The sequence below is a fragment of the Nycticebus coucang genome, chromosome 4 (genome assembly GCF_027406575.1).
Source record: "Nycticebus coucang isolate mNycCou1 chromosome 4, mNycCou1.pri, whole genome shotgun sequence".
Classification (NCBI taxonomy): domain Eukaryota; kingdom Metazoa; phylum Chordata; class Mammalia; order Primates; family Lorisidae; genus Nycticebus; species Nycticebus coucang.
In genome coordinates, this window is record NC_069783.1 from 27222323 (window position 1) to 27244341 (window position 22019).

The 22019-nt window shown below is 50.1% G+C and overlaps 1 protein-coding gene across 5 annotated transcripts in view; it reads left to right on the plus strand.

The window, feature by feature from the left end:
- TOGARAM2 (TOG array regulator of axonemal microtubules 2) overlaps positions 1-18823 on the plus strand; it is a 59882-nt gene extending 41059 nt beyond the window's left edge. For all 5 annotated transcript variants that reach the window (XM_053589080.1, XM_053589079.1, XM_053589081.1 and 2 more), the window contains 6 exons: positions 3082-3199; positions 3608-3699; positions 5132-5324; positions 6405-6621; positions 13499-13585; positions 18355-18823. In XM_053589080.1, the coding sequence (XP_053445055.1) occupies positions 3082-3199; positions 3608-3699; positions 5132-5324; positions 6405-6621; positions 13499-13585; positions 18355-18647 (1000 nt within the window). In that variant the 3' untranslated portion in view covers positions 18648-18823. The remainder of the gene's footprint in view (positions 1-3081; positions 3200-3607; positions 3700-5131; positions 5325-6404; positions 6622-13498; positions 13586-18354) is intronic.
- Positions 18824-22019: the final 3196 nt, after the last annotated feature.

Below are 22019 nucleotides of genomic sequence, written 5' to 3' on the forward strand. Positions count from 1 at the left end.
GACTGTTATGTTCCAGGCAGGGCACTCCTGCAGGGACCATGACGGGTGGCTGTTCCTCCCACCTTCACTGCAGGGAGTAGAGCTGCAGGTGCTTCCTTGCACGTGCCCCCTGCTGGGGGGTGGGTCTCTATCCTTGGGAACGTGGCAGGTGCAACCCTGCTGGGTCAGATATGTGTGCAGGCTCAGGTAGCCGTGTGTGGCCTGGAGCTCTTCAGCTTGCTACCTGTGTCTGACACCCTTCTGCCTACCTCTTTGCAGCCTTGCCAATGGGGCAACATCTGGATTTCTAATTTTTATCGATCTAATGGGTAAACTCGATAGCTTGTTTCAGAGTGTCTCTTCCCCTGATTGTGAATAAGTTTGAGTAATTCTTTCTATGCTTCCCAGCCTTCTGACTTTTAAAACAATCTCTCTGGCCACTGTGGGACGAATAATGGGAGAGAGAGGCAGGGGTGAAGAGGGTCGGCAGACAGATGGCAGCCCCACTGTCCTGGCGAGAGGGGCTGGAGGCTCAGACTGGAGAGGGGAGGGTGACTCTGTGTATTTCAAAGGCATAGCCAACAGGATGCTGCTGCTGAGGGTTTTAGAAGGAATTGAAGATGCCTCTTGGGTCTTTTTTTAACGGAAGAACTGAACAAATGATAGTGCCATTTACCAAAATGAGAAATACTGGTGAAGGTTTTAGTTTCTTTGTCTGCTTGCTTTTAATCGTTGGTAGAGGGATGGAAATCAAAATCGGCTATTTCTCCAGATCTAATATCCCTCTTCTGACCTCTGTCTTACGTTGGATGACATTGGTTATGTTTCCTTTTCCTTTCCTATACTCCTGGGCTTCCGTGGCCATTCTCCCCTACCCTCTGTGTGACTCCGTGTCTGCTGAGGGGTCTTTTGTCCTCTTCTTCCTCTCCTGGCTTCCACTCCAGCCACCAGCAAACTCCGACACTCCCCATTCTTTTCCTCTAGCCCACAGCCTTCTTTGAGCGTCAGTCCCACATCTCTAACTCCTCTCTGGGACCCTCCATCACAAGTCCCACTTTCATCTCCAGTGCAAAGTGTCCCTACGTGCGAACTCATTGTCTTCTTTCCAAACTGCTTCTCTGTTTCCCCTCTATTGTCAAAAGTCAGTGTTATTTACCAAGTCACCCAAGTAGGAGACAGTAGGGAGTCTCACACTTCATTGAGTCTGAGACACATATCTTATCATCCCCCCACATTTTAATATTTTTGAAATTGGCATGTATCTTCCAATTACTGTTGGCCAGGGGCCAGGCAGCAATTATGAAGTGAGATTCTCTTTTGTTTGTGTTGTTTTTAGAGATGGGGGATCACTGTGTTGCCCAGGCAGTGGGCTAGTCAAAGGCAGCACCAGGGTGCACTGCAGCCTCAAACTCCCGGGCTCCAGAGATTCTCTTTCCTTCTCCTCCTGAGTAGCCGGGTGGCACGAGCCATAATGCCCACCTTTCGCTATCTGAATATTCACAAACTTGATCATTGTTGATCATTGTATAGATTTCTTAATTCAATTTTGCATTGTAGGAACTACACTATGAGCCTTTCTTTGCTTGTCAACCTTTTGACTCATTTTTGGAGGTAATTTTGGATGCTCTGAGGAACATTTATTGAGTTTAATTGCTATTTAAAATGCCTTATATCACTTGGCATTGAAATGGACATTGTGTATGAGAAAAGGCATGGCAGTAGAGCAGTGGACACCCACTAGATACCATGCAAACACACATTGTGGAAGGAATGGCCAAATTCCACGTTTTCTTGCAAAGTGACCATTGAAAACTTCCACTGACCTAAGGAAGGAGAACACCGATGAGTAGGTTGCCTTCCCGGGGCAGTGTGAGGCAGGGGTGACCTTCACACGTGGGCAGTAGCAGTGGAGGCAGTGGAAATTGCCAATGTTTTTCTGTTTTTTTTTTGGCTGGGGCTGGGTTTGAACCCACCACCTCAGGCATATGGGACCGGCCCCCTACTCCTTGAGCCACAGGCACCGCCCTGTTTTTCTGTTTTTTACTTTGTGGAAAAAAGAAGCAAGAGTGTATTTTACAGTTAGTGGAGTCTTAGGTGGAGTGAAATGTAATTCTAGATGCTTCCTGTTCCACCTCCAACCAGCTACCAAATCTTGCAATGGCAACCACCTTGGCAGCTTCTGAATCCAACCACCCTTCCTCTCTGCACTCGGCTGCCTCATCTCAGGCCTTCGCTATGTCCCCATCCAGACTGTCTCCTGGCCCCTAGCCTTGTCCCCTCTGATCTTCCACTCCACGGTGCTGCTGGAGACATTTTGACTAATGTGCAAATCCATTCATTCTTTAGCTTCCCGTTGCCTGCAGGCTGAAGCCTTACTCCTTCCTGTTGGCCACACAGAGTCCTACCATCTTCTCCAGCAGATCTTCTCCCTATGTCCAGCCCCTGCCCACTTTTCTCCAACCATATTCTGCTGATATGTCGGACTATGGTGTGGACCCTGGAGTGACCCTTCTCTTCCTATGTGCTCCCCACTTGCAAACTCCTACTCATCCTCTGAGTCCTATGCTAAGGGTCACCTCTCCTCTGAAGCCCTCCTTGATTTCCTTCTACCACCACTGTTCACCAGGTAGAGGTGGCCACTCCCTCCTGTTCCATCTCACCATGTCCTTCCCCAGATTTCTAAATGTTCCACATGAGAAAAAAGTTAAGTACGGTTTGGTACAGCCATTCAACAGAATAATGTGTAGTCATTGAAATGGATGTTTATGAAGAGTTTTAAATGACATGGGAAGATGATTAGTGAAAAATCTGGATACAAGTCACATACACATCTTGATATCAACTAAAACGTATATGTATAGAAAAAAGACTATAGGAAAACACATAAAAATTTAATAGTGATTTTCTCTGGGTAATGGGATTATGGATGATGTTTGTTCTTTTATGAATCTAATTTTTAACTGGGTAGTGATTACTTTAATAATTTAGAAAAAGTATTAAAAACTCTTGTACTTTAATTAGAAAAACTAAATAAAGCTGTAAAGCAAATTTATTATTCATTTCTGAGGCTGTGTCTTCATCTTGCTCTTTCTCCTGTGACAGGTTTTATGGACGGAAAATGGTGACTATCTTGATGGCGAATGCAAAGTTCGATGCATTTCTAAAGCAGTCCCTCCCATCACATGACTTGCGGAAGGTCATGGCGGCCATTAAGCAGCGGGTGAGTTGTGGGCATGAGCGGGTCACAGACTTGTGGGAAGGAGATCAGGTCTGAACCCCGCAGCCCTTGAGTGGGTCAAGGCATGGGAGTGGATTCTAGAGGCTTTAGTTTCATCCACTACTCCTGACAGGTGGGATAAATGTTATTTCTGCCCCTTGTGCTGACACTTGGTTCTTCCCCTCACTGCCTGTGTTCCTTGATCCTCCCTGGGTCGTCCCACCTTCATCCATTAAACAGGGATCTTGAATTCTGCCCTGCCTAACTTTAGGGCTCTGGAAGGCCCAGCTGTGACTTCCAAAGCTTTCCAGGTGGGAGGACTTATAGCTCTTGTTATGTCTACACTAGGAGGTCTGGCCATTCCGTAGAGGGCCATTCCTTTTGATTCATGTCGTGTCTGTATTTTTCAAGGGAATCGAAGATAATGATGAACTTTCATCTGCCAAAGGCCACAAGGTGTCTCGGAGTCTGGTGTGTGAGAATGGGCTGCCCATCAAGGAGGGGTATGACTCGTCTCTCTGGCTCCACACCCAAGGCTGCCGGCAGAGAGCAGCTTGCTCACCCATGGCCGGGGTGGACGTGTGGACCCAGGGTACAGCTGAGACCTAGTTGGGACTGCAGTACTAGCAGATGAATTTATAGGATGTGTTCCCCGAGATCTCAGGGAGATTGAATCCTGGCTGGGAGCCTTTGGCAGTAGAAGTTGGTTACTGTGGGTCTTGGCTAAGTGGGTACAATCCCACTAGCACCCTGATGCGTTTGGGTCGGGCTGTCTGTGTGAGCTCAGTGTTTCTCCACTTGCTTAGCCTCCACAGTGGCCAGCCTGGGACTAGTTGAGAGGCAGAACTAGAATGCAGGCAGGTGAGAAGGTATGGACTGAGAGGTGGAGGGGCTGGGAGCAGTTAGAAACCAAGCAGGAACCCAACGGTCACTCCTATGCATGGAACTTAAGCCCTTCTGCAGTGTCCTGGGTGGATCACATCTTGAACTCCTCAGTGGGGCATCAGAGAAGCCCCCAGGCCAGCTCCTCGGGGTAACTTCCTGTACTTTGTCCCAGTCTTCCTCTGCAGCCAGACCCAAGAGCAGCTCAGGGCCCTTCCCTCCGAGTCTTCCTTCCCTACTCTGTGGACCGCACCTAGAATGTGACTATTGACTTTGTACAATTCAGCTCACCCGTCTCCTCCCCGCCGCTCCCTCTGCCTCCCTGTGCTCCATGTGCCCAGGGTGGATACACCCTGTCATCCCAGCTGACTCCTCTGTCTGCCATTGGTCTGGGAGCTCAGCACCCAGCACAGCTCTTGGTTGTCAGTAGGCAAGCGTGGAGTATGATACTGGGCTCTGCTGGGTGGGACCTCAGTGTCAGGCGTGAGCTCAGCCTCCCAGGCTTTCAGCAGAGGGTGGGAGATTGGAGCTCTGCAGGGAGCTGCTTCATGCTGGCTGGAACAGACCAGAGCACTATGACTGGTGTGTGATCCCAACATGAGACAACGGGGTTCCTTGCATCTCCCCAGTTGCTGGAGGAATGTGAGCAGAGCCTGGCCAGGCAGGGCTCAGGATACAGCAGCCAGGAGAAGGTTGGCCATCCTGACCTCTGAGCTCTTTCCTGGCTCTGGGCTTAAAGGCACACCAGTCATCCTTTCAGGACACCTACCCCTCTCCTACTTCCCTCCTGCTCTTCAATATCTTCTGAAAAGAGAGAGAGAGGAAAAAAAGAAAAGGCAGAAAGAGAGCCCTGCCCCGACAAGAGGATAGGGCCCTACAGAACTATATTGTTGTTCCTTAAGGAAAAGAGAATTCCAGAGTTCTCAAGGCCGGTGTCCCCAGGAGCAGGTGGAGGAGAAGCTGGGGTAACTAAGCTGCAGGTGACACTCTTATCTCTGCTCCGCCTGTGTGTGGGAGGGAGCGTGGGACTGAGGTGTGTTCATCTCCACCTAGGCTCAGCTCCAATGGCTCCCGGCTGCTGGGGCTGCGGGCCTCCCTGCGAGGCGCTGGAGAGATGGGGGAGCAGCTTCGAGAGCTGACTCGGCTGCTGGAGGCCAAGGACTGCAGGTCCCGGATGGAGGGCGTGGCACGGCTCCTGCAGCACTGCAAAGCCAAGCCCCAGCTCATCAGCTCCCACCTGGTGCAGGTGCGTGCTGCCTGCCCCGCTCTCCCACCTGTCTCTGTCCTGTGGCGCAACTTCAATGCGGAAACTCTGAGCAGGGTTGGGCTTTGTGTCAGACCTCTTAGGGCAGTGGTTCTCAGCCTTCCTAATGCCACGACCCTTTAATACAGTTCCTCATGTTGTGGTGATTCCCAAGTACAAAATTATTATAAAACTGTGATTTTGCTACTGTTATGAATTGTAACGTAAATTTCTGATATGCAGGGTATATTTTCATTATTACAAAGGGGTTGCAACCTACAGCTTGAGAACTGCTGACTTAGGGTGTAAGGTGCTAGGTGAGAACTTGCTATCCAGTTGCTTTCCTGTGAACATGGAAAGGCTACCTGGAAGTGGCTTTGGGAGTGAGCGCACCTTGGAAGCAATGTTCTAGGCATCTGGGTGTCTGTCATCCTCTAGCAGATTTCTGGTGAGGAGGGGAGGAGGTAGTGGACAGGGTGGCTGAGGCCTGGGTTGCTCTGGCCAGGGAGGTACATAATGTTTGGGGGCAGAGCATGGGTCTGGACAGGGAAGTGGGGCATCATGGCTGGACAGGGGTTAGGAGCAGGCACCGGCCTGTCCCTGCTGAGTGCCAGATAGATGCTTGATGACTCCTGCAGCGAGATTGCTGACAGTCAGACACAAGCAGAGCAGACACAGCCTCCGAGTCTGTGTTTCCATCCAAGCTTCTCACTAGCCATGTGATCTCAGGCAAACGATTTTACCTTGCGGAGCCGCTACGGTTGTCGCTTATGGGAAAGCAGGGATGACAGCATATGCTTCATGGTTGTGGAGCTCCTTCAGTGAAAGTGAGAGGGCAGGCGCCTGACAAGGCACTCAGGTGCTGGCACAAACTGAGCGCTCAATACATGTTAGTTCTTCCCATCTTGCCCACCCCGCTTGGAGGAGGTGAACGCCCCTTTGTTGGGTGTGCTCTGACGTAGGTCTGGGAAGCAGGAGGAGTCCCTGCTGGAGCAGGTGACTGGGTGAGCTCCAAGGCATCTGAGTTGCCAGCCCCCTGCCCAGCTGGCCTCCACGGGCTCCTGGTTTCTCTTCCCTCAATAGGTCTTTGATGCTTTCACCCCGAGGCTTCAGGACTCCAACAAGAAAGTGAACCAGTGGGCACTGGAGGCCTTCGCCAAGATGATCCCCCTCCTCAAAGAGGGCTTGCAGCCCCTGCTGCTCTCCATCATCATTGCTGTTGCAGACAACCTCAACTCCAAGAACTCAGGGATTCGCGCTGCTGCTGTGACCACACTGGATGTGATGATCGAGAGCCTGGGTGAGCTTCCCGCCTCAGCTCCCCAGGGCTCTGGTGGGCAGGCGGCTCCCTGGCCACTGTGTCCCCCTTCCTGCCTGGGAAAACTGCTCCAGTAGATAAGGCCTTGGTGGGTTCTCAGGCCAAGTGTTTCCCCAGAGGCTGTGTGGGGCAGAGGTGGGGCCAGGGCTTCTGAGGCATTTGGGTGGCAGCCTTTTCCATGCCACATGCACCATGCATCTAACTAGTTTGAAGTGGAGGTGACGTGGAGATGTTCTAGTCTAGCCTCCTCCTGGACACACAGGGGAATGACGACCCAGGGTCCCCTAGCACCGCAGCAGGAGTCAGGCGTGCAGGAGAAGGCTTAAGTTGGGCCTTAGGGGAGGGTGGATTGGAGGGGAGGAAAGAAGGAAGAAAGGAGGTGACATCAGGGAAGGCGAGAGGGTCTCTGTTCTCGGGTACTCTGCAGTATCACATCTTGCTTCTTGAACTTTCAGTGGAAGTTTTGGTGCATCTACTTCTGTTCTCCTGTTCCTTTCGTAGATGATGGAAGGTGGTGTTTGGTGTATTCAGAGTGCAGACTGAAGTGCAAGCCCCAGACTTGCAAGGTAGTGTGTGTGTTGCAAGGTAGTGCAGGAAGGAACAGGTGCAGGCCAGTAGAAAGATGTGTTTTCATGAACAAGTCTTACCTTAATGTCAGGAAGCTTATGGTCTGAAAACTGTGCTTGCCTGTCACTGTATGTCCCCGTGAGCACAGAGCAAGGTCTTATCTTTAGCATCTGAAGACCATCGTGGTGAGGCTGGAAACACCTCCCGGCACACTCACCCCCATGTTCTGGTCTGTGCCTAGCTCCCTAGGGCTGGGACAGCAGCTGTGTCCTTGGTTGGAGCCTCTCAGAGACATTTCAGTTACAAATCAAAGGCCTGGTCAGGCTCTTCTCTGCCTCCTGAGTTCATAAATATTGTCAATTTTCACTCTTCATCTTAGAAGGAATTTATGATTTGCTGAGTTTGTTGCTGTAGAACAAACAATATAAATCCAGCTCTAAATTACGGCTGTTCTCAGCACTGCTCTGGGTAAGTGAGATTGCTGTTGCCAATAACCAAGGCTCTTGGTAAATCACCGCAGACCCTGGATTTATTGGGAAAACCTGCACCAGGCAAACTAGGCTTTAGCTGTTTGAAGAGGATTAGCACCCCCGTTCGGGAGAGGAATTTTTTAACTCTTCCCTCTCCAGCTGTGTTAGTTTCCATTTTTCCACTGGCCTTGCCTCCTAAGGCTTGGTGGAGCTCTGGGGCTTTTGACAAGAGAATCCAGTGTCTCACAGTGTCACAAGACTCAGTTCCCCTTTATTTGGGGCCCTGCTGTAACCACGTGGTCTGGGCTTCCTGGAAGGGGACCCTGGGATGGCCTGATTTTGTGGTCTAAACTTACCTTGAGGCAGGCTGCAGCTTCCAGGAAGACTCCTAGAGTTCTGTCTTCTGGGACAGGGTCTCCTTGGATATGGCTGATGATGGCCAGAGGCTTCAGTGCAGGGGAATAGAGGCAGGTGATGGGGGACTATCTTCCTCTCTAATCTCTAGGTCAGTGCTCTGGCTGGAATGAACGGAGCCCAGTAAATCTGTGGAGCCCAAGGGTGAGATTCATTGTTTTGGTTCCAGATACTTCTGAGCAGGTGAGGCAGTGGGCACTCTGGGCCACACTCTCTCTGCCCAGCCAGCAGCACTGGTAGCTATGAAGTGACAAACTGATTTCCACATCTGTGTAGGCCAAAGCCTGAGGTATTTACAAGGATTCATATTGCCAGGGAATAGCCAGGGTAGAATCTTGCTCTCTCTGGAAATGGGCCTCTTGTGCCTGTTACGGTCTGAGCCTGGGTGGGTGGGACAGGAGAGAAGGGGCACATGTCTTCCCAAACCACCCAGGCAGCACCTGGTGGTTCTAGTGGTTTCTTGGGGGACCCATAACCTTCAGGGCTCTCCTGGAAGTGGCTAGGATTGGATTGGATCCAATTTCTTTGATGGGAGGTGTTTTCTCCCAGGCTTGCTTCTTCATGCCCCACAAAGGATTCTGGGCTCTGGGGTGAGGTGAGCTGCTGAATGCTGTGGAAGTATCCGCTATGGGTCTGTTGCATTTGTTTCCAGCTGAATGTAGGAGCAAAAAGGTTTAAGAATGTCAGGCGAGGCCATCTTCTGTCACAAAGTCAGACCACACAGCAGAATAGGAGGCTGGCCTTCCTGGGCAAGCTCTTCAGATCCCCCTGGGTCTGGAATTCAGTGGTAAGGAAGACTCATCGCTGAGATCATCCCTTCTGGCTCTCTGGTCTTGGCAGGGTGGGTGGGATTGAATGATTTGTGGGTTGACAGAGCAGGCGGGGATTTTTGCTCATGATCCCTTCTTGGGGGTGGTGATGAAGGGTACATGTTGGCAGCTTGCTCCTTGACCTCTGCCATTTGTCACTGTCTGCCTTGGGACCTTTCTGGAGTTGAGGCATGAGTGGTATTCCTCTACTCAGCTCCAAGACCTTCTGATTTTACTCCAGGGATCAAGGAAGGTCCTGAGAAGGTTGCCTTTGGGTTAGTTACAGAAGAAACTTCACTAATTAAAACATTAGGCTGCTGACAGCTCAGCTCATCACCTCTCCATCAGATCTCCATGCTTAGACTTCTTGGTGCCAAAAAGATCTCTCTTAATTTAGCCCAGTCCCTGGCCGGTACTGTGGAAAGTAGATAAGCTTGGAATGGAGGTGGCTTCAGATCAACTCTTGCTATTTTGCTTTCTGACTTTAAAACTTACCACCTTACATAAATCATGTGACCAACGTTATATTGTTAATGGAACTTAAAACTCACCTGCGATGTCCCTCCAATATACTTACGGCTTAAAAATACCTCTTACCTTCTATTTCTTGTCTGCATGGGTACATATTTTCCTCTTTTAACCAGGAGTCCCTGGTTAAAAATCACAATGTAAATGCGATTTTGGTTTTTCTTCTTTCATTTAGCATTACCCAGTTTCCCATGCTGGGTATATAGTCTTTCTAGTTAACTTAAAAAGATAAAGTTCACTTCCACCACTGTAAAAGTCATACTTATTATTGAGAAAATGGGAAATACAAAGCATTTGAAAGGAAAAAATGAAAAATACAGTGCCACTCCTGAAAGAAAACAATATTAACATTTGGCATTTTTCATTTTAGTTTTTTTCTGTGCATATTTGTGTGCAGAGTTGTGATCAGTTATACATTTGAATTTGCATCCTGCTTTTAAAAAATCAGAGCGTGAGCATCTGATTTATCAGCTGTATCAGCATCTGATTTAATCAGATTTACATCTGATTATACACTTGACTCACTTTAACAGCTCCACGATGTGGCTTCACCTACACTGTAGCTTGTGTTTCTGTGGGTCATTCCCAGTTTTTTTCCTGAGATGACCAGGCCTGGTGTTGACAGCCACATGAACTTGGCTGCGTAGTGTATCATAGCTTCCTGAGCCTTGCAGTTATTCCTGGGAGTCCAGTTTGATGCCAATGTCTTTGCTTCCATTGTCCACAATGGCATGTGTTTTAAATTCTTTTTTTGAGGCAGTTTCACTCAGTTGCTCTGGGTAGAGTGCCATGGTATCATAGTTCACAGCAACCTCAAACTCCTGGGCTCAAGCAATCCTCTTGCCTAGTTTCCCTAGTAGCTAGGACTATGGGTCTATGCTATTATGCTTGTTAGTTTCTCTCTCTCTCTCTCTTTTATTTTTTTTTTTGCAGTTTTTGGCCTGGGCTGGGTTTGAACCTGCACCTACGGTATATGGGGCCAGCACCTTACTCCTTTGAGCCATAGGCACCGCCCTCTTTTTTTTTTTTTAGTAGAGATGGGATCTCACTCTTGCTCAGACTGATCCTGAACTCCTGAGCTCAAGCAATCCACCCGCCTCCCAGAGTGTTGGATTACATGCATGAGCCACTACATCCAGCCTGTTTTATACTTTCTTAAAAGCTCATCTCTGGTTTCCTCATAGCCTGAGGATGATGTGGCCTGGTGGCCTTAAGACTTGATCAAATGGGACAGGTGCAAGGCCCATTGGATGGGGTCTACCCCATTGTAGAGAGGGTAGCCAGAGCCCAGGGTATCCTGGGCCTGTAGCTGGTGGCTGTTGGCTGTAGCTGGTGGCCTGTAGCTGGTGGCTGTTTCCTCTCCATGGCAGGGCCAGTCTTGCTTCCTTGTGATGTAGAAGAGGAGCCTGTGTTAGTGTGGGCTAAGGGAGCGCAGATTTCCAGCTTTCAAAAGTTAGATTCTAGCCTCTTCATTGGTCTTTCCACCATGAAGGTTGCTGGGTTTTTAGAGCATTTTAGGGTAGTAATGGTGATAGTAACAATAATAACTGATGCTTACATAGTACTTATGCACTCTAGACACTGCCTGTGTTAGCTCACTTAATCCTCCTATGTCAGCAACTCTGTGAGAAGATATTAGTATCATTCTTATTTTGTAGATGGGTAAACTGAGGTATAGAGTAAAGAAGTGGCTCGTCCAGTGTTCTATAGTAAAATGTGGAAGAGCCAGAATTCAACCCCAGGTGATCTGCACCCAGAGCTTCCATCCCGTAACCACTCTGCTTTAGTGTCTCTCATTGAACCTAGGTGTGACCCGAAAGGTGAGCTTTCCCTGTAAATCAAGGGAAAGACAGGCCACCTGCTTGGGCATAGTGCTCTGGGGTTTAATACCAGCTCAGACAAACTGTGTTTCTATTTTGTTATTGCCCTGTGCTCCACAGCATCTGTGCAGTACCCGTTGTGTATTGTGCACAGTGGGACCTTTGTCCGGCCCAGGAGTCTTGGGTCTCCATCTTCCAGTAGTCCACAAGTTCACTTTCTGGCTCTGGGCAACCATATCAGGCTCCCCTAGAGCCTAGGAGTGGGGAGCCCCAGCTGCATAAAGAAAATGTCTGAGACTGAGCATTGTGGGAGGTCACCAAGGAGGGAGAAGTCCTTGCCGTCAAATGGGAGCTCCTGGCAAATGATGGTAGGACAAATAGAAACACCTGGAAACACTAATGCAGGGGCTGTGGATATGACAACCTATTCTTACACAGTTACAATTTGACCATGACACACCGGGACCACGTCTTGCTAACTTCATGATTCTAAAAGCTGGCTTCACTTTTATCTCTGAGGACAAATTTTTGTAAAGACTCTTGCCTTGTGAATGGAGCTTTTGCAAACACCAGAGACGCATGTGTGTACATTGCCTCCTCCGTGTCCCTCCCAGGTCTTGGAGGGAAGCAGAAAATCGCTCTTAGCTCAATTTGTTACCTGATGAGAAAAATGAAGCACTGAGTGCACATTGATGGAGATGCTGAGGTGCTGAAGGAACTTGAGAAAACGTGGGTCTGGAATGACTTCCACAGGCTCTAAACTCTGTCCCCTGCAAAGAGAAGTCTGGCCTTGAGATTGTCAGCCCCGGGGCCCAGGACGCCTTGCTGGGGCAGCTGTGGTAATGACCGCGCAGGCCTTCTACTCTCACCTCCCTGACAGGTGCAGGCAAGGCCCACAGCCACATCCTGAAACATGCATTTTGTTATTTGCCCCACCTCCCATTCAATCAAGCTGTGACTGCTGTGGCTGCAAAATGCTGGGAGCAGGTTCTGTTGGCGGCCCCTCCTACAGAGAGGCCGGAGGGCCTTTTCACCCTGACACCCCCCCACCCCCTTTGCTTGTGATTTCACCACTAGTGGCTCCTCTCTGCAATAAACACTAGTACCTTTTTGGTTCTTTTAAAGACACAGATGGGGTGGTACTCAAACCCCAGGTGCTTCTCTCTGGGAGCTGGCTGGGGAGCTTGAAAGCTGCGCCCCCAGGCTGGGTGTGGCCAGAGGGCTGGTGGAGCTTGGTGGTGGTGGTTTTGGGGTGTGGGGACAATTTAAAAAATAGTTTAAAAAAATCACTCTTTTCCCCAAACCTCTGAAGGGAACTGGGGTACAAGGAGGATATGTCCATGCTGGGCCTCGGGCTCAGGCTACCTGGACTTTACCAGCAAGGGGAAAATCAGACCCCGGTGGTGGTGAGTCGATATATATAGATGACTAAGAGCTAAAATGTGCTTCTTCAACTCCCAAATTCCCTCCCTCTGGCCCTACCAGAGCCAGCCAGGTGCTTCTACACCCAATGGGATGACCAGGCATCTAGGTTTCTGGCACGTGGGACTGCCAGGGTTACAGTGGGGAAGCCCTGGGCAGACCCAGGCAGTTGGTCACTCTGGCTCCAGACCCCAAGTTCTTGGTTAAGAGAGCACAGTGCTGCCCACCCTGCATCAGAGAAGCCTCACTAGGGAGACGGGGACTGTGTCATTTAGTTCCTAGCTCCACGCCTATTACATAGAGGATGCTGGAAAGTGTTCAGGGTGGAAATAAACCACCCCCTGGCTATGGGTACACCCTACTGGTATCCTACTGGTTAGAACACAAGTGCAGGCTTTGAGGAGAGCTGTAATTTCTGAGTTTTGACGCAACCCTTTACTGATTATTGTGTAACCATGGCTATGTGCCTCAGTTTCCCCCCAAATAATTGATAAATCCATCTATATCATCCACCTATCTCTCTTTCCACCTATCTAATCTCATGGAAATTTCGAGAGGCACAGACAGTAGGAACCTGATCTGTGGGAGGACGTGAGCCCTGTCCGGGAGGCAGTTTAACTATATTTCATTCTGAAATGGTTTGTTTACTTTTCCCCAAATACCCCACATACCTTCCCTTCTTAAGTGGCCCCATTGTGACCTGGAAAATTAATTCAGCTTCCCGAGGGCCTTTTTCCAGGCAGGTGTTGTGGGCCTGTGGCCCTGTGAACTGATGTGTGCCTGCTTTGCCTGGAGAGTCACAGCCACTGACATTCTTCGTCTCTTTCAGACAACCTCTGCCTCCTCCAAGTGTTTGCTGGACGGGTGCGTTTCCTGAGTGGCCGTGCAGTGCTGGACATCACAGAACGCTTGTCAGGTGAGCCCCGTCCCACCCCTTCCCTGGGGGTCGCTGTTGTCTCCTAGTCTATGTTTGAACCATCCACTCACTTATCTGAAATAATCCTCTCAGATCATTTTAAAATGTCGATAATCTGAATTTTTTAAAAGTGGGAAAACAATGTTTGCTTTTGATCAAAATGAAGCAGGTTTATACAGAACCAAAATAGTTCTAAAGAAAATATTACAGGTGGAATATCCTTAGTTTGAAACTCTGAAATGGTCCAAAATTTGCAACTTTTTGAGAGTCAACATGATGTTTAAAGAAAACTCTTATTGGAGTATTTTGGATTTTTGGAGTAGGGATGCTGAACCAGTAAGTATAATGTAAAAATGTATTCCAAAATCTGAAAAAAACAGAAATCTGAAATACCTCTGGTCCCAGGCATTTCAGAGAAGGGAAACTCAAGCTGCATGTATTTCTTCCCTTACAAACAGGCCTTCTTCTATCTTATGGGGAACCTTTGTGTGAATCAGAAAAGGCCTCCCCTTCCAGATAGCACCTGCCTAATGGGTGCATGTCTTGGTCAGATGACAACACTGTCATGAGAATTAGAAAAACTTGCCCCTACTTTGGCAAGTGCAGCTTGGCACGCAGAGCACCAGCTGGATTTCAACCCCATTTGACCCTTGACTGGCGCTGGGACTATATTACAGGGAGACGGGGACTTGGCCGGAGCCTGCTCTGCCTTGTTCAAGCCTAGGTGGCTCTAATCCCCCTTCTGCTCTGAGTTGCAGTATACGCCTGAGTGATTTCTGTTTTTCCTATTCCTTATGATTTTTTTTTTCCAGATTAATGTAGAGGTACAAAAAGATTCCACAGTTTGCATTTGTAAGGTTAAAGTCCGATTTGCAGGTATGGCTGAACCTGTTCCAGTGGCCCTTGGGGTGGTAACATGACAAGGCTTGGGGTTGACAGACCCACTGCCACCCACCAGCTCTGACCTTGGGAACGTCTCTTACATTAGTTTTATTGTCCTTTTCCCTTACCCAAAGCCTCCTCCGCCATCTTGGGCAGGTCCCATCCAGGGCAGAGGCAGGAGGACTCCGTTCACTAGACTCTCCAGGGTCCCCTTACAATGCTGGAGGGTCATGTAACAGCTCCTGCGCCGTCTTCCAGGTCGTGTCCAGGGCCCCTGGAGTGGCTCCCACGCTGCCACTGCCTCTCCCCGTGTGCCCCTTCCTCCCACCCCACTTGCATGCCCCAGATTGTTTGATCCTCTTGACAAGCTCCAGGAGGGTGTAGATTCCATGGTTGTCCCTTTGGAGAGATAAGGAAAATGGAGCTCAGAAAGGGAGGCACCCAAGGTCCTTGGTGAGGAATCCAGATGTGTTGCCAGAGCCTGGCTTTGTGTCCCCACAGCCCTGGGCTGCGCTGCCTCTCCCTCAGTGGCCTGCCTTTGCCTCCTGTGTGCCAGTGTGCTCCCTCGGCACCATGGCCAGCCTCCTGCCTCCTCACCCTGGCCTACCACACGTGGCTGCCCTGCCTGGAAAGCCTCCTCCCTCCTTTCCCTACCTGAAGGATGCCCGCTTGGTACAGGAATCCCCTCCTGATTTCCTTCTCCCGATGTGTTCCTCAGGAGTCCACCTGCCTGGTGTCACCAGTCTGTTGTCCCACCACTAGGGAACAGCAGACTTGAAGGGGTGCTCAGCACGTGCCGCCTGACTGGGGAACTCAGTACCAGCTGCTCTTTCAGCAACTCTCTTGCTCCTGGCCTCGTCTCTGAGCCTTGGTTCCATTGCCCCAGTGTCCCCAAAGTGGCCACTTACCTCCTGTTCAGGTGCCGGGGCTTTTCTGAGCAGGAAAGTGAGGCAGAGTTGGCTGCAGGTAACTGAGATTATCCTGGAGTCTAGACAAGGAACATCAGCATCTCTACGTAAAAACCCTTGTCTGTCCTTACCGGGATAACTCATGGGGCCCAGAGGCGGGCGAGTATCCTCACTTCAGATCATCCACTGACTGTGATCTTTTCTCATCTGTTTCCACGAAACCTCAAAGCTAGAGTTTCTCTATTGCTCTTCTGTTAACTCAGTGTCAACCAGAAACAGAAGAAACTTTTTATTGATATAGGCATGGACTAATAACAGCACAGCTTAATAGGAGTAAATCTTCTGCTAATTACTTCAGCTGCCTCCTAAGCCCAAGTTTAATGGTGTCTGCTCACTCATGCTGACTCATACGCAGAAGGGCCTCTGCAGCCTCTGCCAGTGTGAGAGATCCACTCCTGCTGGCCAGCTGACCACTGAAGCCTTGCACCTGGGCACCTGGTTCTGAGACAGCCTGAGATCTGTTAACCAGGAGGATATGAGCAGGAAGGTGGTGTGGGCTGTGAACTGAGCCAGGGTAGGGAATCGCTGCTCTTCCTGGAGCACAGACACACCTTGCTGCTTCGTAGGGGGAGTTCAGGGAGCAGGAGTGGGTAAGAGGTGGCAGGGTGGAGAAGGCATCTCTGTTAGGGGCAGGTGAACCCCTTCAGCCTTTGGTGGGGGCAGGGTGTGCACACCTGGGCCTGGTTCTTGGGCGTCCTCACCTTCACCTTCACCTTCTTTTATTGTTCATCCATGCTACCTTTCCTTGCACTCACCTTCTTTTTAGACTTTTTTTTTTGCAGTTTTGGCCGGGGCTGTGTTTGAAGCCGCCACCTCTGGTATATGGGGTCAGTGCCCTACTCCTTTGAGCCACAGGTGCCGGCCCACTTTTTCTCTTTTAATGAAGACAGAGTGTCACACTGTTGCCTGGGCTAGAGTGCTATGGTGTCAGCCTATGTCACTGCAACCTCAAACTCCTAGGTTCAAGTGATCCTCCTGCCCCAGCCTCTCAAGTAGCTGGGACTACAGGAACCTGCCATAAAGCCCAGCTAAGTTTTTTCTTCCTGTCTTAGTGGGGCAGGGTCTTGCTCTTGTTCAGACTGGTCTCAAACTCCTGAGTTCAAAGGATTTGCCGGCCTTGCCTCCCAGAGTGCTAGGATTATAGGTGTGAGCCACCACACCCAGCCTCTAATTTTTTTTTGTTGCTGTTGTTAACATACACATAAAATTTATCACCTCAACCATTTTAGAGCATACGTTCAGTGGCATTAAGTACATATAGGGCAAAAGGCAAAACAACTACTCCTCTCCGCAGTTATCTTCATCTTGCAAAACCGAAACTATGTCCTCATTAAGCGCTGACTCCCCAGTTCTCCTCCCTCAGCCCCAGGCAGCCACCATTCTACTTCCTGTGGTTGCGATTGTGGCTACTGTAGCCAGCTCATGTCAGTGGATCATAACACCAGGAAGTTCTGAGCCTTGGGCCCAGCCCATGGAACCTTCCAGTATCTGTGCTCTGTAAAGCAGTACAGCACTGCTCTCAGCCTGTCTGTCTTCACCAGCACTTATCCTTTGGCAGGAGGACAGGCGGATTGTGCAGATTGCAAAGCAAGCATTGTTAGTGCTAATGCACTCAGGGTAATGTGGCTGCAGCTGGAAGACTGAGCAGACCCTCTACAGTGACCGGGGATGGCCCTTGATGTGGGTTTGGTGTTGCCTGCAGCCCTGGTATTTACTCTGGTAATAAAGGGGGGCTGGCATGTTCAGCTGGCTTCTGAGTTTTCTTGGGCTTAGGGAGGCCTGGGAGCCTTGGGGAATCAGATTATGGGGGTTCATCCCTGGAATACAGAATCTGCAGAGCTTGGTGGTTCACAAACACGTTCACACCCCTGGGGGATTGCTGCTGCTCTTATCCTGAGGCTTGGCACCCAGGCGCCGCGGATACCATGCTGGCCTCACCCCTGCCAGCTGTCTTATCTGCCAGAACACCTTACTCCAGATGGTCTTCCTGTCTCTCCCGGGTGCGGTTTGCCTCCGTTGCTGTGATTTTGGACTTTCCCAGTGGTGATGTGGATTAATGCGATGCTGATGCTGGCTACTGTTTGTCACTTTACATATGTTTGTTATCACATCTCTAAGTCCCTTGAGAGCCTAGTTCAGGGTTTTCATCCTTGCTTTTTGGATTTGGAAGAGGCTCAGAAAAGTTGGTGCCTCTCTCAGCTAGTAGACAGCACAGGCAGGATAGAAACAGGGTGTCTGCCTCTCCCCTCCCCTGGCTGTAGGAACCTGTGTGCCTGTCCCGACCCTGAGTACTTCTGCCTTTGTGTAGCCCTTCTTCCGTAAAACATCTGGAAAAATATATTTTATAGCTGGTTGGTGTAAATACGCATATAAACCAGCTAGATTTATCCACACATATATTTCCTATTGATGTTAAAATAAAGTTTTTTTTTTTTTTTTTTTTGAGACAGAGTCTCATTTTGTCACCCTTGGTAGAGTGCTGTGGCATCCGCTTACCTTATAGCAATCTCAAACTCTTGGGCTGAAGGGATCCTCCTGCCTCAGCCTCCCAAGTTGCTGGGACAATAGGCACCCACCCATACTTGGCTGGTTTTTCTATTTTTGGTAGAGATGGGATCTCGCTCTTGCTCGGGCTGGTCTCAAACTCCTCAGCTCAAGCAATCCTCCTGCCATGGTCTTCCAGAGTGCTAGGATTACAGGCATGAGCCAATGCCCCGCTACTACTGATGTTAAAATAAATTAAAACATTTTCATGGGCCTCTATATGTGTCACAATCCTTAGGGACCATGCCTAGGGGGAAAGTCAGCTCTGCTGGGCTGCCTGCCCTTTTGGGGGACAGAGTTGGTGTCCCGAAGAGGGTGGGAGGAGAGGGAGAGGGCGCCTGGCACAAGTGACTCTCCCTCTTTTCTGCCCAACAGTGCTGGTGGCCTCGGTTTACCCCCAGAAGCCTCAGGTGGTGGAGCGGCACATCCTTCCCGTCCTCTGGTACTTCCTGAACAACAGGCTTGGGAATGGCGTCCTGCCTGGGCACGGCCAGAGCCTCCGCACAATGGTGTGCCGGCTGTCCTGCAGCCTCCAGGAGCAAATGGGCCCCCGCCTGCAGGACTTGGCTGCTGGCCAGCCGGAGCCTGTCCTCAGAACGCTCCGGGAACTCTTAGATGTGGAGTCCTTGGGAGGCAGCCACAAGGCCACCAACAGGGGTGGCCCCTGACAGCAAGAAAACTGGCAGCTCACGCCCCTTTCAGCTGGACTAAAGACACATCCCAAATGGACAGTTATTGTTTTCTTAATTTTGTTTTATTTTTATGATGGGAATCATCTCCTCGTCTCCTTTTCCCCTTAGAGTTCCAGATGTATATAGTATATTTTGCAGTAGCAATAAAAGAGTGACTTATTTTTCTAAAGTTTTATTATCTTGTAAGTTTTTTAACCTAGGAGAATTTTCCAGTAACTAAGTTTGTGACAACACAAAACACGATGGCAGGAAAAGCAGTTGCAGATGATACTGAGATGAAGGTTAAGAAGAAAAAGGGTAGCGCAGACCAGCGTGGCGCAGCCCCTGTGGGCGTGTAGGCCTGGCCTGTGAGCAGCTGCACCAGTCTTCCTGAGATGGGCATTCGTTATTGGCCCGAGTGGAAGTGGGTGTAAAAAACATCTCCAGGGACATCAGGCTTCTGCCATGCAAAAGTTTCAGGGCAGCGTCTGTTGGTCCTATGGGAACCTTCGATGACATCTGCCCCACTTATCAAAAGGCAAAGGTAACCTGACCTTGCATTACCTCCTCTAGAAGTTGGTGTTCTGGCTCATTCTGGAGAGGACTAGAGGATGCTCCTCACCTGAAACTCTGTAAGTGAAAACTGGTAGAGTGTTCAGCGATACCCAGCACTCAGATGTCTCATGGAATCTCTGAGAAGTGGGTGGGCGCAATGCAGGCTGGGACCTGGGGAAGCAGAGATGGCCACTGGTGAGTACCATGGGGTCCTGGCCGTGGGGAGGCTCAGGGGCTCAGGTTATGACCACAGTAGGGGTAGTTCTGTCTTGGATGGGGGCAGTGGCAGGTTACAATGCTGTGACCAGAAAGAATCAGAGCTCAGGTCTTCACCTCAGACACGCAGTGGACTAAGGTGAAGGCTGTAGAGGCAGCCCCAGCCTGAGCCGAGAGGCTGCCACACAGCCACACTCTGGGCAGATCTGACTGGCCAGGACCTGGCCCGAGCCTCCTGCTCCCAGACCCCAGGGGCCCCCTCTCCATTGTTACTTGCCCCAGGTCTAACATCAGTTTCACATCCCAACTCTGAGCATCACCTGGGGAGCCTGGCCCTAGAAGCCCCAGAATCGACTCACTTATGTATCTCCAGACCCTGTGGCTGCCCATGACTCTTCCAGCTCACCTGTGTCACCAGGTGTGACTGGGCTGGCCCCTCTCTGTGCCCTGGGGTGAGGCTGGGTGGGGTGAGAAGTCGTCCAGGGACTTGGGCTTTTCATAGGCAGCTTAAGTGCGACTCTGGGTAATTCCAGTCTGGTGAGAGCCGCTTCTCACCTAACTATGAACCCATTTGGGCTTCTTTGTAGCCACCGGCTGGTCGATTCTGACTGAACCAGGTTTAAGGTCTGCCAGACAAGGAGCTATCCTCAAATGCCCAGGAGCCCAATACTACTTTTAAAGTTTTGCACAATTCAATTAATTGTATTTGTCATCTGAGCAAAGTTTTTTTTTTGTTTGTTTTTTTTTGTTTGTTTAGCTGGGAGAGTTGCGTTTTTTGCTTGTTAAGATCCTAAGATGTATCAGAATATTTCAGGAGTTTTGACAACTGTAGGAGCCCAGAAACACTGAGTCTGGTAGGGATTTTGATGGCAGAAATTAAGCTCAACTGCGCTGAATCATCTCCCAGGCTGGTCCTTACAAACGCGGCTTCCTGTCCCCTGGGTTCTGTACTCAGCTTTGTGGGTAGAGGTGTTGAAAACAAATGGAAACATCGGAAAGCAAAGAAAAGATCTTTGCACTATTCTATTTTCCTTCATTATTTCAGGTTTTAATCTAGTCCCAGGCAACGGAAGACTCTGCTGGCCACACCTCTGGTGCTGCCAGGCTGGGGCTTCGTGGCCCGGGTGCACTCTGGGTGTGCCTCAGTGAAGTTTGGTCTCTAAAGACTTCTTCACATCACTACCTTTAAAGAAAGGGAGGACAGGACATTAGGAACCCAGTCTGGGTCCTTGTTGGGAATACTAGGGCAGCCGGTCAGGGAAAATGAAGATCATACTGAGAGCCAGGCTGGGCAGGGGCTGGGCTGTGGTGCCAGGGACTTGCTCTGGAGGTGGGAGTGCAGCCTCTCTTCAGAGGAGAGACACAGACTAAAGACTTGCCTGAGAACTGAAAAGTTAGGACTCCCTTTTACAGCAAATGGAAGTTTTGAGATTTCAGGAAACGTTTTCGATAGGCCTCGCCTTTTGTCTTGTTTTCTCTTTCTTTTGTTACCTTCCACTTTCTGAAAAAGTAAATATTTCTCCCCTCTCTCTGTGCTTCAGAATCAACTGGTATATTTGAGAAATACAAAAATATTGGGATCTGGAACCCTGCTCCAGGGATTTGGAGTTGATTGATCTGGGGTCAGGCCGGGGGTGGTTGTATTTTCTCTCACCTTCCTCCTGGATAATTCTAATGACCAGCTCAATGGAAAAACCACAGTAAAAAAATTGAGGTGCTGAAAAGTGGCCGTGGCTTTGGCTCTGTGGGCTCCTGATGCCAGCTGACTCCTCTCACAGCCCTGGGGTGTTTTGGGGTTGGAGGCAGAGGCTTGTGGCTTGTCAGCCTCTCTGATCTTCACTCTTCTTATCAATCTGCTGGTGAAGATAGTGAGACTTAATGGGAGTGCTTGATACAGTACCTGGGTGCTGAATCCAGGTCTTGGGTGGGCTGCCCTTGTGGTTGGGAAAGGAGAGAATGTGCTCAGGGCTTGGTGGGGCCTGAGACACCCCACTCCCCACCCCCGTTACCTCACTCCCGTGTTCTGGAGGCTGGGCACCTGCCCCTCCCTGCTCAGGAAGCTGGAGCTGTTCCCGCACGCTGGGGCCTGTTCTCTAGCTCCTTCCCCTTTTTCCTCATCTCATGTGGCCCCCACAGCCACCACTCCCACCAGAGAAGAAAATCTGGAAGGCCTTTTCCCCACCGGGCTGGCTGTCACCTCCCCTCCCCTGTCTGACTCTAGTAGCTGGAGGCAGAGCCATTGTGGGCAGAGCACCTTCTTGCTGAAAGCATTTTCCTGTCTTTCAAACTCAGTTCTGCCATTATGGAAAGAAAGGGGGAGAGGACTAGGATAAGAGATGTCTTCTGTTCTTGAAAGGCAGGGAGGAAGCTGGGGGCCCAGAGAAGGAAGGTGAGAGGAAGAACCCACCTCTCCACTGACTGTCTGCAGGGCCCCAGGCTGTCAGGCTTCTTGAGTCTTTTAAGGAAGACATTGTCCCCTCACTTCCTGATGGGGAAACTGGGCCTCAGAGATGTTTAATGAGCAACCTCAGCCAGCTCACAGGGCTCCCCTGGGAACCTTGTGAAAGTGCGGATGCTGCTCCAGCAGGTCTGGGTGGG